At 39.4% G+C, this 15,803-nt stretch overlaps 1 protein-coding gene across 1 annotated transcript; it reads right to left on the reverse strand.

Annotated features, from left to right (window-relative positions):
- Nucleotides 1-49: 49 nt before the first annotated feature.
- On the reverse strand, nucleotides 50-15,394 carry LOC137600349 (transmembrane protein 255B-like). Its single transcript, XM_068321931.1, has 9 exons — nucleotides 15,331-15,394; nucleotides 14,597-14,739; nucleotides 14,438-14,500; nucleotides 6,763-6,852; nucleotides 5,001-5,081; nucleotides 1,206-1,291; nucleotides 799-958; nucleotides 432-581; nucleotides 50-289 (listed from the first exon to the last, which is right to left on the reverse strand). The coding sequence occupies exons 1-9, from the start codon at nucleotides 15,392-15,394 to the stop codon at nucleotides 50-52; spliced, it is 1,077 nt and encodes a 358-aa protein (XP_068178032.1).
- Between the last annotated feature and the right edge of the window lie 409 nt (nucleotides 15,395-15,803).

Raw genomic sequence — 15,803 nt, forward strand, 5'->3', positions numbered from 1 at the left:
TACTCAGTCTAATCTGAACATTTAGTCTACGATGTGTTTTTCTGAGGGTTCAGCAGGCATAAGGTGGAGGTTTCTCAAAGGGGCTGTAGGTGGATCCAAAGAGGACGGGGGCATTGGGCGTCATCATGTAGCCCCCTGGTTCCTGGGTAGGTCCCTGAGGCGGCGGCTGGGTCAGAACCTGAGGAGGCTGTGGGTTCTGGTTCTCCTCAGGCAGTAGAGTGGAGTTGGACGTGGTGCCACCCTCTGGGATCATCTGGGGGGTAGCAGAGGGTTGGTAGCTGCTGTTATGCTGTGGGGGAGCAGAGGAGCTGTGTGTAATACCAGGATGCTGAAGCTATACTTGGGTTCATTCACCCACCAGTGATTTTCTTATTTTTAGTCACACCTGTGGTTTCCTAAAGGTTCCTATTAAAGGTTAAGGGGCCCCTCACCTGAATGGATATGGGGTAGTTGGGGTAGGCAGGCAGAGTTTGTCCAGAAGGACAGAAGCCGGTGTAGGAGAGCATGTGCTGGTTGGGGTTGTAGAGGATGTGAGGCGTTGGCGTGGGGCTGTGAGTCACCTGTGCAACCACTGGCTTCTGCTGCAGAAAAAAAATGATTAAAAAATACTTTAGATGAGGTGAGAAATCAAAATAAATCATTATACATGCTGTTTAATCTAAGGTAGAAACAATGAGACCATTAAAACATGGAGATATGTTAGCTGGCCAGCCAATGAGCCACATTTCTATGAAAATCCTGTCTATCAAATCAAGGTTTCTTCTTTTCCTGTGGGAAATATTTTGGATTGAGGCTCACAATATCTTTGTACGCTCCGAGGATAGCAGCAGCAACGATTCCCAGGAACAATCCAATGATGTTGAGCACCACCGAAGCCCACAGCAGACGGTGCAAGTGGATCACGTCCCAGCAGCTGCCGACCCCAGTGAACTCATAGTACTGTTTGTGATACTCTGTGCTGCGAGAGGAAGAGAAGGAGGAAGGAACCACTGCAGATCACAAAGTTTGTATCATTAAGAGACAAAAGGAGATAAAACAATTGATTTGACCCATTTTATTAGTGTCTATCCCTCCAGGTTGACATCTAGTCACTGACTGAGTAGGAACATGAATGAAAGCATTAATCAATGATCTAATATTTTCTGTTAATCTTGTGACATGATCTGCAGGATGTGATTACTTGGACCTCGTGCGTTGCGTCTTACTTCTCACAGTTGTACAGGTAGCAGCAGTAGCAGGTGTTGCTCCTTAATTTCATCTTGCATGTTTTGTCAAATGAACGGCACGTCACCTGCAACGTCAGAGGGGAGGGTTAGCAGCCCTATATTCAATTTCTGTTTCATTTGTAAGAAAAACACATGCAACTGAAATCTTCAAAACACTCTTCTTGTCAATATGACTTTTCCAGAACTTCTTTGAGGAGTTAACAATTGCAGTTGTGTCTTGTGATGTTGTAACTATTTTTAACCACTAGATGTCCCTGTGGTTTTATCTTAACAGAAGCACAAAAAGGTTCCAAGAACACAGACTAAGATATTCCTGTCAACTCAAATTAATTTCAGATATCATTTACAACCAGTGATGTGCGGTGAGGTTCATGGCTGGTGAGGCACTGATCTCATCATAATTAGATTTACAAACATACGAACCTACAGTGCAGCTTATTCACCATTTAATTATCAACAGTGAGTGGGTTATTTTTAAAGTCTCAGAGCAGAATTATTAGAATTATTTACACGTACACACTGTAACACACAAATAAGCACATTTGATTAAAAAATACGTTATGTTGTTACCTACATGTTTGTTTATATGTAACGTTTACTTCATAAATGAAGTCCATGCGCCACTCCTTCAGAACAAAAGCGGCGAAAAAAATTATATAGTAAATATAGTATAGTAGAAAAAAAAATACTGTAGTAAGGCAAGGCGAGTGGTAAACAAATGAATGGCTTTACAGGCAAACCTCGGTTTCCGACCACAATTCATTCAAGAAGGCTGTTCGAATACCGATGTTTTTGACTTCCGAATACATTTTTCCCATTACAAATAATGTAAATGGTCTTAATCGGTTCCAAGACACTAGAAAACTACCTTTTTTCAACATAATATCCATCCATTTTCTGCCTCTGTATTCACGTACTATGTGTTATTTCATAATGTCATTTATATGTCAAATTGTATAGTAAGGAAACATATCAAAGAAATGTAAAAGAAAGAAGCAAACAGGAGATTTTTTTTTATTTTTTGCAAAAACACTTTAATTACATGCAAACATTTTACAATTTTACATTAGATGAAAGCACTAAAGTGCTTCAGAAGATTTTTTGATTTTTAAAAAATACATTTATTCATAAAAGCCAAATTACAAGAAATTCACGTTGACACAAAATCCTAAAAGAGATTCACACAAAAAGGAATTCACATCAAAAACATTCCTGAATGAAGAAAACTAACATTTATCAAACTAAAAATAGAGGCTCTTGTCTCCATGTTGAATATGCTCCATTCATATTCAGTACAGGACTTAAAACAGAAAGAAAGAAGTTTACGGTACCATAACTCGTACCATAGACAATGGAATGCAAATTAAGTGAAAAATTATTGAATACAGTAAACTAAAATAAAAAGCACATTACAATTTAAGTATAAGATCAATAAAGATGAGAATTTATACCTTTGTGGTGGTGAGCAGTTGTGTTAAATACGATCCTGTGACGCTCTTATTTTGGGACTTCCTGTTGTACCCGGAGGTGATCACATGTAAATATAATACGCTATTTCTATTGAAATACCGTAATGTGCCAGTGTTCAAATGAGTGTTCAGGTGAGCGTAGCGGGCTCTGGTTCAATAAAGAACAGAAAAACATATTTCCTTCCGCTTATCATTCACCACGCAGATTCCGGATGAGCAAGTCAGGTATCGCAACAAGTTGGCATAAGTGAACGTTAGAGAGGGAGAGGAGGAGGATTGATGTGACTGCGTTTGTTTTGCGTTCGACTTCCAAAGTTTGTTCGACTTCTAAGACAAAAAAAAAAAATCCAAATTTTTTGGTCGAATTCCGATTTGTTCGATGTCTAAAGCGTTCGAAAACCACTTGTGCCCCCTACCATTGGTAGAGGGCACAGGTGGTTTTCGCCGCTCAACTCAAAGACGTTAATGCATTTTGTTGACAAAAAACACTGTACATTATATATATATATATATATATATATATATATATATATATATATATATATATATACACACACACACACACACATACACACACAGAGTATATATGTGTGTGTGTATATATATATATAAATATATATATATATATATAAATTTAGTTCATAGAGCAAACGTGTTTGAACATTTTAATGGTTAATATAACTAATTTATTTCTTCCATTTTTCTCTCGATGGCAGGCAAGGCCGTGCTTCACCTGACCGTACGTCACTGCATACCATAATACCATCAACATATTTTTACAATATCGTTACAGTTGTGTTCTGGATTAATAGTTTCAGATTAACAGAAAATTAAGATTTTTGAAATGCAGTACTGGGATAAAGATACAAGGTGTGAAGGTAAAGAGAGGCACTGCTGTGCATGAAGCATTCCTATGTAGTCACATTCCTCATCTGCCATACAATGTTTTATGTCTGTGTTCCAATGTTTATTAATGTTGTAAACAGTGTTGTGCGGTCAGGGGAGGCAGGTGAGGCACGGCCTCACCTGCCAAAACTAGAGAAAAAAAAAGAAAAATGGAAGAAATAAATTGAATGGTTATATTTATTCAATGATGAGTATTATAAAGTTATTTTATATTCAACATCACCAATGTTAGGTTATTTTTACTCAAAATTTAAAACTGAATACTGAGAAGAGACCTGCGGCGAGGCACCAGCCAGCCGAGCCTCACCATGGATTGCGCAATGGCTCAGCTAGCTGTGCTGGTATGCTATACAGCGAGATCGTAATGCTATCTCTCTATATGTCGCTATTAAAATGTTAAAGTGTTTGCTCTATGAAGTAAATTTCAACAATTTAGATAATTTATATAATGTACAGTGTTTTTTTGTCAACAACTTTGTGTGTAACGTCTTTCTTGAGTTGAGCGGTCCTGAAACGGCTGAGAAGAGGCACTAAGTGAGGCACACATTTCTCCGGCTTCATGCTGGGGGGCGCTGGTGATCCCAGGGATTCGACCAAGGATTCTTCTTCCTCGGCCGTAAAAGAAGTGACAGTAAACTACAGCCATTCATTTGTTTTCCGCTCGCCTTGCCTTACTATAAAAATGGAGGATTACATATCTCAACTCAAAAATTTTTCGCTGCTTTTGTTCTGAAGATGCAGCGCATGGACTTCATTTATAAGTAAATGTCACATATAAACCAACATGTAAGTAACAACATAACACATTTTTAAAAAAATCAAATGTGCAAATTGTGTGTTACAGTTTCGATGTGTAAACAATTCTGCTCTGAGACTTTTAAAATAACCGACTCACTGTTGATAATTAAATGGTGAATAAGCTACGCTGTAGGTTAATATGTTTGTAAATCTAATTATGATGAAATCAGTGCCTCACAAGCCATGAACCTCACCGCACGTCACTGATGGTGTGCTAAGTTATATTGTAGGTTCTGTCCTTAAAATAATGATTCAATAATTATAAAATGTGCATTTTAATGTTTATTGAACACAGTAAACATAAAGTGAAATATATATATATATATATATATATATATATATATATATATATATATATATATATATATATTGCTAATTGTAGAACTATACCATACTGTACTTATTTAAGTATGTATAATACAGCAGGTTCAGATTTGGGAGTAGCCAAGTCTGGTTTGTAGAGCGACAAACTGGACTTGGCTACTTTATGTTATATTTAGGGCTAGTAATTGATTGTTTTTAGAAACATATTTTCTTTCTTAGCATATTAACAAAATTTCGACACTGACAGCTCACAGTTTTGTCTGTGTGTGGGATTCACCTCTGAATAATAGCTGTCGTAGGCGTAGCCTGATCCACTTGTGTAAAAGTCACAGATGTCCTCCTGCAAGGGTCTGATGTCCTGGTGGTTGATGGATTGAATGGATTTGATGGAGAGAGAGAATGAACTGGTTGGTTAAACATGATAAATACATGAGCCACAGTTACATGGAAGCAGACAGAATGATGGAGTATCTTTTTAAAAATGTCTTTTTACACGCTGTAATATCTTTCAATCCAATCTACTTCTACATATTTGCAGGTGAGATAATTAAGTCTGGTTGGAAAATATGAAGCAAAAATAAGTTCTTTATGTACAGTGGTACCTCTAATTACTAATGTCTCTACATAAGAAATTTTCTACTTACGAAACGCCTCAACAGGAAAATTACCTCTAGTTACGAAAGAAATTTTGAGTTACGAAAGGTACAAATATAGTATGGGCTGCAACTCGCAGCTCCCAAAGGTCCCTGAAAGCAACATTCTTATAGGTGCTCTGCCATTGGCTATTACCTAGCATCCTGGCGTCCCATTGGCTAAGAGGCCAATGGATGCCTCTATTTGTAGCTAGATAGGTGTTTCAGCAGCGTCCTTGTCATTCGGCCCTCGACCCCATGAGGTGTTCTGATAGTTTTACGTAAATGTATTAACTTTTAGAGTATTCGCTATGGACCTCAAGAAAGTGACGGCAAAAAGAGGAAAAGAAAAGACGAACAGAGTTTTTTTGTCCATACAAACAAAGCAAGAGATAATAGAAAAGCATGAAAAAGGGATGCGTCTGGTTGATCTCTCCAAAGAATATGGCCGTAATGCATCTACAATCGCCACGTTATTAAAACAAAAGGAAGTTTAAGGAGTTTAAGGCATTGCGTGGGTGGTTGGAGAAGTTCAAAAGGAGGACTGGAATTCACTCTGTTGTTGGGCATGGTGAGGCAAGAGCGCATGAACCAAAGAGGGCAAAAAACAATGGATAGCAGTTAAAAGGTAAATAACCATCCTTTTCATTCTTTATTTTTTGTCTTTTACATTATGCACCACTCTCATTTATTGTGTAATCATCTAATTGTAACATGTGTCATCCTGTTTTTTAAAGTTTTTTATTTGCTTCCCTATGTTTCATGTCTTGTCTTCCTGTTTTATTTTGTGACCACTCACCCCTGTCTTCTGTTCAGGTTCCTGTCTGCCCTGCCCCTTCCCCGTCTGCGTGCACCTGATCCCTGATTGTGTTTCCTGCACCGGTGTCCAACCACCCCCCCATCAGTCCCGCATATATTTCCCCTTTGTGTCTTGTCTCGTCGCCAGTTCGTTGTAGTTCTTTGCTCACGTCCCAGCCTTTGTCACAGTTCTTGTCATAGCTTTTTGTGTTTGAACCTAGCTCGTTTTTTGACCATGCCTTTTCGTCTCCCGCCTTGGATACCTCTGCCTGGATTGACTGCTTTACCTGTGTACCAAACCTTGTCTGGAATAAACCTTGTTTTGTGATTTTACCGCTCAGTGTCGTGCACTTGAGTCCTGCCTCCCTGCGCTACATTCATGACAACATGTATTTGTTACACGTTTTGATGCATTTTTATGCTTTATAAAACATTTATGTCTGAGTTTTGGGGGGCTTGGAACGGATTAGGGCATTTGCATGGAAAACGGGTCTCTACTTACGAAATTTTCTACTTACGAAATTTCTTCCAGAACCAATTAATTTCGTAGTGTGTATTTGAGTGTATTTTCTTCTTTACAGTGCAGTGATGTAAATGAATATTCCTTACGATGAACTCCGTGGCGATGATGCCGTCCACAATGGCACTGAAGAACGAGGCCACGACTCCGATACTGATGAATATGATTGCTGCCACGAGCTTGAAGAGATGAAGGAAGACCAGAGGATGAAAAACCAGCGTAGGGTCATGAAGATATGTTTTTTGACAAACAAAAACTAAAGAGTAATTTCACCAGAATAAATAGAGTTACATTCAGAATAAATAAAATTATATAGAAGCACATCGTTTATTAGATTTCCATTTATTTGATGGTATTTGAATGTGTGCAGAGACACTCAAAATATAATAAATTCATATTAATTAATTATTAATTCATATTCATATCATAAATTAAATTCAATTATCAAGATGTGAATGAACAGAAGACTTAAAATATGATAAAAACTTGATAATATCTGATAAGTAAATCTGAAATTTTCATCAAACAGACAGATATAAAAAATGTGAGTTTACAGCTGTCATAGATAAATATAGTGCGTGAGATGAGTAACACGTCTTGTTGGTTTTACAGGTGCAGTGTTTGCTTTGCCCTCATTAATTGGTTTACAACAACAACAACAACGAGAACACCCAGCCTCATTCCAACAGTCCAGGTAAACACCATTTATGTGAATCACTTTTATAGAAACTGAAGTTGACAGAAGCATTGAAGCATAAACCTTACTTCTGTCAACTAAATGCATTTCACTTAAATGTAGTTAACTTTAAATTAAACTTAACTTACTGTATTTTGATCAATTGTTTATTTATTTATGCACTCTATTTATTCCACGATCCAGGAAGCAAGAGCTCGATGAGGCTCTTGTGGACTTTATAGAGAAAGAGTCTCAGCCTTTCACTGTGGTGAATGATCCTTGATTCAGATGATCCTACATAGACTGTCCCATGTAGGAATACAGTTACGGTGGAGCAGAGATACGTGGAGGAAAAGGAGAAGGCGAAGGCTAATTTACTGACCACTGATAGCGTCAGCCTCACAGCTGTAGACCTCCACTGACATGGATGCATATCTGGTGGTTACATGCTATTTTGTTGGTGTTGAGGAACAGCTTTTGACCACCGTTTTGGGGGTCTATCCCTTTCCTAACAGCCACACAGCTGACAATATTGCAGCTGTTGTGCAGGAGCTGATAGAGGAATGGGGATAACGTGGAAAGGTTAGATGCTTGGTGACAGATGCAGCTCAAAATATGACTGCCACTGCCAGAATCCTCAAAGTTAGGCATGCACTCTAAGAGCAGCACCACAGCATCTCAAGCAGATGCAAATGGGCTGGCGCGTTATGAAATTAATACTGGAGGTGGAAACGTGGGGGACGAATACCTATGAGATGTTGCAACAGACCCATGAGCAGAGGGCAGAAGTTGCAGCAGCTCTGGCAACTCTTAAAATACATTTGCGTCCTTTGATCGCAAATCAATATGATTCCACAGGACAATGGCGCCATTTCAAGCAGCCACTGTAGAATTGTCCCAAGAACAAAGAGTTTCTGGCTCCAAAGTCACCCCATTGATAAGGATGCTGAGGTACACTTTAAATGAATTGCTATACCAATCCACAAATTACATGGCCAAACAACAGAGACAAAATATTGGCCGAATAATGAATGAAAAGTTGTCTGGGATGGAAATGACAAGTGTGAATTCACCTGTGACTTTGTAAGATCCAATATTTAAAACACTTTTTTTCACAGTCCAGGAAACTGAGACTGCAGTGAAGGCTGAAGGTGCTGCCCTAACAGACATGAACCTACTGCTGAACCGTCCACATCAGCAGCACCACAGTAAAGAACCTGCTGCAGCTTCCACAGGTAGGACATAATCATATACCATATTAATGTCATTGAGTATATTTTTTGTAATGTGTGTTTTATTTAATCCCCCCCCCCGGTATTAGCCTGTGGAAGCTGCTGGATATCGATGCAGAAGATGCACGATGATCAAAAAATGCCTCCTCTGGACCAAGCAGAAGATCCATTTTAGTACTGGGGTATGAATAAAACTGTAGCTCCAAACTTGTTCAAGTTGGCCGAAAATGATCTTGTGACCCCTGCCTCCTCCGTTCCCTGTGAACGGGTGTTTTCTGAGGCTAAAAAAGTTGTTTAAAAAAGAAAAGAAAAAAGAAATCGACTGAGCCCTTCGACTGTGTAAAAATTGCAGTTCCTCAATAAAAACACCTGAGTTACACAATCATTCAGTTCAGGAAACACAATGTCAAGTATAAAACATTATGTACATCAAGCACAAAGAAAATATGAATGACAAACAAACAGCATTTAAAAGCTTTAATTTAGTTTTTTTAGTTTTTTTGTTGAATTTTTACTACGGGGTACAAACAACAAATTCAGATGAATGATTGTGCAACTCAGCATGTGCATTACCAAGTCATTTGACTAACTGCCACATTATAAATTGCTATGCTAAGAATTAGTATTATTATACTCAAGAAGCATGCCACATTCACAGGGGTTTATTAGGATGATGAATCCAAATGAACAATGATCCCTACTGACAGTAGATGTCATCCAATGGAACTGAATGAAGCTTGGGGTAGCGAACCACTTTATGACACTGGTAGAAAAAAGCTTCAGAGTTTCAGAAAGCCTCGTTTTGAAATCACTTGAGCTGGAACTGTGGCAGAAGCAGACTGCTGCACCACTGTGGCTGTCAACTGCTGAGTCAGGATCAGGACCTCCATCACACTGTTTGAGCGATACGAGACTGGAGAAAGGACTAGGTCTAGTCTTGGCCTGATTGTTCTGTCACAGATGTGGTCAAGAACCACATGCTATACACCAGGGGAGAAGTCCACATTCACACTTTAACTCAACAAAATCCTACAACAGGTTGTCAGGAGATCAGGGAAGTATTGACAAACTGGTAAAATCTCAAGTCCAAGAAACCTGATGAATCAATGACTATCTAGCCCTGAACTGAGGTCTGAGCAGAGCTTAAGTAGGTGAAGCCTGATTGGAGAAGGGAATCACATACATTATTATTTTCATTTATAGGGCCACATAGTTCTCTGGAATATGGAGCTGATATATTCCCTCATTCTGGGAAAGATGAACTGGTGTGGACGTATCGTCTTAGTTCTTTTTTGTTCCCTGATTTTTTTTTCCTGTCCTGATTGGGCACACAGAGCACATGTGTCCAGTCAGGACACACAAGCCCCATATTTCTGCTTGTGTGTCCTGATTGGTCGTCTTCAGTAGGAGGATGAAAGTAATGCAGGGATCCTGCATGGAGACACTATGGGGGCTTATTTACAGGCATGGAGGCAATGTACACAACCTTTTATATCTCTGAGGTCAATCTAATTCCCTCAGTCACACACGCACACGCGCACGCACACACACACACACACACACACACACAAGCACCCAGCTGGCTGATCACAGATGTCTGATCATGAACTTCATCACTGAGGTTCCTTTACTGTCTGTTCAATGGCTCCTCCAGGACCAAACCTCCTACATGAAGCAGCAGATTAAACACATCCCTCCTCATCTACCTCCTCCTCAAATTAAACAGTTGCTCCTATGACTCCATGAAAGTAAGGAGAGACTAGTTTTCATGAGAAATTTGTTCTTCTTGAAACCTTTTAAGTGTTGCCAGAAACGGCTCGGCACCGTTATATCGTCTAGAATCAGCCTTCTAAAACGTGTGTAACTGTGTGTTTTATTTATGAGCCACGTCTCAGATTGCTGGTTGACCTGCTTGGACACCCTGTAACAAATTTTTAAAAAAAATCTTTTGATTTAAAGAAACAGGACGTGGCAAACAGACAGGAAATTAATTCCGGTATCCCCTTCCTAACTCCGACTGCGGTGGGCGATGAAGTTTGTCTAAAAAATGCACCACGTGTCACCATAATGCAAATAAACTAACTGCAGGATCTTGCTTTATTTAATATTCTATATTATTGCTCCATATCCCCAAAAGATGAGGAAATAACTTCTATAAAGCGAAAATGGACCTCCAGGAGACTGGAACTTTGGGAAACGTGTCTGAAATATCTATTCATACACGTGAGAGTAACAGTTGTGATGAAAACTGATATTGAAGGTGGTTTTAAAGTGAATGTTCCTAAACTCTGAGATGTGAACTGAGAAAATAAGGCTCTTTTTTTGTGGTGTGTTTTATCTACCACTGGTCCAGACTCTCCGCTTCATTAGCGGTTTAATGGCTCTACTTTCATGGGCTGTAAGCAGGAGATGAGGCTAGCAGCACGGAGAATAGAGCCGGACAACCACATTACTTCACATTATCTTTGCGCCAGCTGTCGGCACATAAAACACCTCAACACACATCCTCCAATCTCTTCTCAGTCAACTGAGGCGGAGAGGAATCAAGCTGCACAGATGCACAAATTTACACAAGTATTGGACATAAGTGGCCAACTTAGTAGTTAATTATTTCTGTTTTTTTTATTCTTATACTTCATCTATACTATACTACGTTTGAGGGCGAGATGATGGACTTTTACGTCACCACAGAGAAGTGAAAGTCATTTACATTTAAAAGAAAAAGAAACATAAAATATGATGTACTGTAAAAGACTAGCTGCAACGGTGCAAAGCTGCTTTGTCAATTTTGAAAACATTACGTCTTTATTTTTACATCAGGAAGAGTTATGAATGCAGAATGTGTATTTGTGAAGGCAACTTTTTCAATTGTTATGTTGTTATTATACATTTTTAGCATGAGAAATATTGATTACAGCCAAAGTGAGAACAGAAAAACAGAGGGAAATCTGACACAGACAGAAAAAGAGGGATTTTTATAGGGGTCACTGCAGGAACTCATCAGGGTGTGTATCTGAAGTCGCTGATTGCTGCAAGGTCTTCCTCCCCTGCTCAGTGGTCCGGAGACCAATAACCACCACAGTTGGACACACCGGTAATAAGAACTTGTTCGGTAAAATACGGCCCTATAAGAGGTTCTCCGTTCTGCTCTCTGAGCTGCAAGGTGACCTAAATGACGGCGTGCTGTCAGATGCAGGTAGTTACTGGGGAAGAGGCCGCTGGAGCAAAGAGCAAGAGTCACACGAAGCATTTAGTCGTAAAGAAATACCTCAGATTATCGGTTTAGGAGCGGCAGGGTAAAATCAAGGAGGATGGACTTTTTCTTTTCATTTACAGGTCAGATTTCCTTCTTTAAATATCTGGGATGAAATGATGAGAATAAATGAAGCGACAGGAAATGTCAGTGGAGCAGAAATGACACATATTCCCACCTTTTGAAAATGTTCCTTTACTCCATGACTGGCTGGCCAGTCAGTCACATGACCTGAAAACCTTACTGGTGTAAGTAACCACCAGCCACGAGCTACAAGCTACGAGCTAAGGACCATTTCCCCCACAATATATGAACGTTTAAAGTTCTTGAGGTAGCCTGCTGACCATCCAACCAACCAGCCAACCAACCAAACAACCAACCAACCAACCAACCAACCAATCAATCAACCAAACAACCAACCAACCAACCAACCAACCAACCAACCTGGTTTACTGGATTTTTATTTTCATGGGGTCAGCCATTTCTGCAACCCGTGGAAATATATTCTAGACATTTTTCAATATAAATGACTTCTTGGGCAGCACGGTGGCACAGTGGGTAATGCTGTGGCCTCACAGCTAGTATGTTCTTGGTCTGAGTCCTTTCTGTGTGGAGTTTGTATGTTCTCCCTGTGTCTGTGTGGGTTCTCTCCAGGTTTCCGGCTTCCTCCCACCCACAAAAACCTGTGCTTCAGGTTAATTGGCCGGTCCCAAATTGACCATGAGAGTGAGTGTGTGCATGCGTGGTTGTTTGTCTTTCATGTGGCTCCACAGTGCATTGGCATCATGCTCGGAATGTCCCCCGCCTCTGGCCAATAAGTCAGCTGCAGCAACCTCCGTGACCCACAAAAAGCAGACAAAGCAGATGCATTAAGCTTGAGGAGAAATGTCCTGCGATGAACAGGAAGTGAGGGAAGCATCGCAGGTGTCAGGTGTCCATGTGGTCCAGTTAGCTGTTCTGTAACGAGTAGCCCCGCTCCCGTCGCCAGGGTCTCGTGTTGCAGCGTTGAGGAAAGGGGACACCTGAGTGATGGGAATATTGTGCCACGTGTGTCTCATAAGAGACACCACAGACCAGCGTCGGCATAGCAGCAATCCCATCATTAAAGTTTAAAGCTCAGAACGGGGAGCAATGGATGACAAGGTGCAAGAGAAGAGGAAGACTTTTTAAGAATTGGCCATTATAAACTGAAGCCTGTTTTAATCTTTGTTTCATTATGCTTTATTTATGATGTCAGCATCGGGTTGGGTCTATGAGTCCACCAGATAAGGTGCAGCATGCTGACGACGACAACCCCCCCCCCCAGATGACACATGAAAAATTCACAAGACACCGCTATAAACTAGAGCCAAGGGAGCGAGCTTCATCTTCATCACAGCTTGACATTTTTTTTATTCCACTGCACTAACAAGATCGTAAAATCTTTCCAAATGTCTCCAACGTCATCTCTGAGAAAAAAAACAAACAAAAAAAAACCACTGCCAGGCTTGGATTGTAAGGACTCATTTTTTATGAGTTTTTTTTACTGTCAAATATCTAGCAGTTAGTTTAGCACCTCTAAATTCTTGTTCAGTGAAAATAAAGGAAGATGAAACTCTTTTAGAATTGCACACTAAGTAGAGGCACAATCTCTATGCTGTTTGATCAAAGCATAAGAACAGATTGGTCCTCAAACCCACTGGAGTGTCTCAAAAAAAAGTTCACAATCTGATGAAGTTTCTGTGTCAGCGGTGTTTATAACACCAGGCTGGGTTTCGTGTTGAATCTGAAACTGATGTTATCTAATGTTACCTGAATGACATCGAGGAAAACGCCAAAGTGTAGAATGGCAATTGTAATTGTAAATCACACTTATCAGCTATCCTATGTCAAGATCTGAAGCTGAACAACATAGGTTTTTTAACAGGCGCCACTCCAATCAGAAGATGCCCACTCTTTTATTTCAAGAGAAGTCGGTAATCTTTTTGGAGATGTTCATTGATACTGGATCTTTTGAACCGTCTGCGTTACAGAGAGCCGCTCTGATGACATAATATCCGTGTCCCCGTCTGCCATACAGTAACTGACCAATACAAATTTAATTTACCCCTCTTGTCCCCGAAATCAAGAGCCAATCATGTTGGCTTCTTCCAACCACAACTCCAGTTGTATAGGAGGAAAATGAGCAAGATTGAGTAATCTGATTTTCTTCTCGCTCATAATAGAGAAATTTCCCATAACACAGTTGAGTGAATTTGGAAAGTCTGTAATATAATCCTCTAGTTTATGGTGTTCATGTATCTCAATTTCTGGAAATGAACCACATTTTTAGAAGGTGAATATAGACAGAAGTCACCTTGAGAGAAAGAGCAATCTGGAGGTTATAAAGGTGAATTTACATCTGTTGAATGTATTTTCAAACTCATTAAATATCTGCAGACCTTTTTCTGGTTATTTTATGAAGCAGTACAAGGTGGAAACACAACATGTAGGCCAACAAACCAAATATAAGTATTTACGAATTTAACCTCCACAGCAAACCTTGAATATGAGTGGATCAGTACTATAATGTGATTATTAAATGTCCTACAACAATGACATGAGTGTCTTAGGAACAGACTCACCATGGGTCGACGGTTTTCCACCAGATGGATGCCGACTATGCCCAGAAAAGCTCCGAAACTCAGCTGAAAGCACATAAAAGAGGAAACAAACAGGTTAAGAGTAAGAACGAGCAGCAAAACCAAATAACAGTCATAAAGGCGTTAACGTCAGGGACTCACGACGATGCCGGGATAATATCCAGCGACGGGCACGTTGTCAGTACGAGTTGCAGAGAAGAGACCTACAGTCAGAACCACCAGAGACAGAGCCAGTAGAGATATGGTCACCCACAGAGCCGATTTCTTCCGACGCAGGTACTGAACTGAGGAAGAAAAGGAGCAAACATGGTGACTGGAAGACGCCCTCATGATAATGAACTCTAATTTGCTAATGTTATTCATCTGAATAGCTTTTTTGAGATGAACTTTGATCCCTGACTCTAAAAATCCACACATTATAAACTAATTATCCTCTTCAATTTCTTAAGCAATTTAATCCATGCCTAGTGAGCAGTGGTGTAAGAAGTATTAAGATAAAGTATGTAAACACGCAAACATATCAGTAAAGCAGGGTAAAAATAAAAGCCATGCATTCAAAATGTTAGCTATAAAACTATTATAAGGTTATTATTAAAGTGTATGGTGGTTATGGTGCAGTTTATATACCTACATATCTGTTTAAACATATTATTGTTTTTTATGTGTGTTTTATTTTTATATTTTCACAGCTACAGTTCAGTTTTGCTATATTTAAATTTAAGATTTTAAATGCGTAATAACATTGAATTCAACAATGTTACATTTTTTTAAAAGTGATTTTTATCTGTAAATAACTTGTCTGATTAGTGTAAAAAGTAGATCTCTCGTTAGATTAGATTAGATTAGATTAGATTAGATTTTTAGATTAGATTTACCTGCCGGATCCAGTGTTTCTGTCGCTGTTTGTTGGGACACGTGCTGGGTCTCATGTTGCTGCATTTTGGGTCAGTCTGGAAAAATGAGCTCTAAGATGGAAAAGCAGATTCAGAGCAGAGTCCACATCCTCCTCAGAGCGCAAAGAAAGGAACTATCCTAGCGTTCAGTTTTCTAAGTGTCTACCTATGTTTAAATGTTTCCACAGACGAATCCGACCTCAGATCTATTTGTTTTTGTTGAAGAGAAAGAGAGAGAGAAAGGGAGCGAGAGGAGAGGAACCAATCAGCTCCCCCCATTCGGGCTCAGTGATAAATTATTAAATTACAGAGCAATTAACACACATTAAGTTTAATTTACTTACAAAAAAATCTTTAATATACAGTGAAAATATACTTTTCATTAATAATTTAAAAAAAAAGATGGATTAAGTGTGTTTTTGGGTGATGTCGCATCACCAAGTGGTCATGATGCT

Source organism: Antennarius striatus, chromosome 1 (genome assembly GCF_040054535.1).
Source record: "Antennarius striatus isolate MH-2024 chromosome 1, ASM4005453v1, whole genome shotgun sequence".
In the NCBI taxonomy this organism is placed as follows: Eukaryota; Metazoa; Chordata; class Actinopteri; order Lophiiformes; family Antennariidae; genus Antennarius; species Antennarius striatus.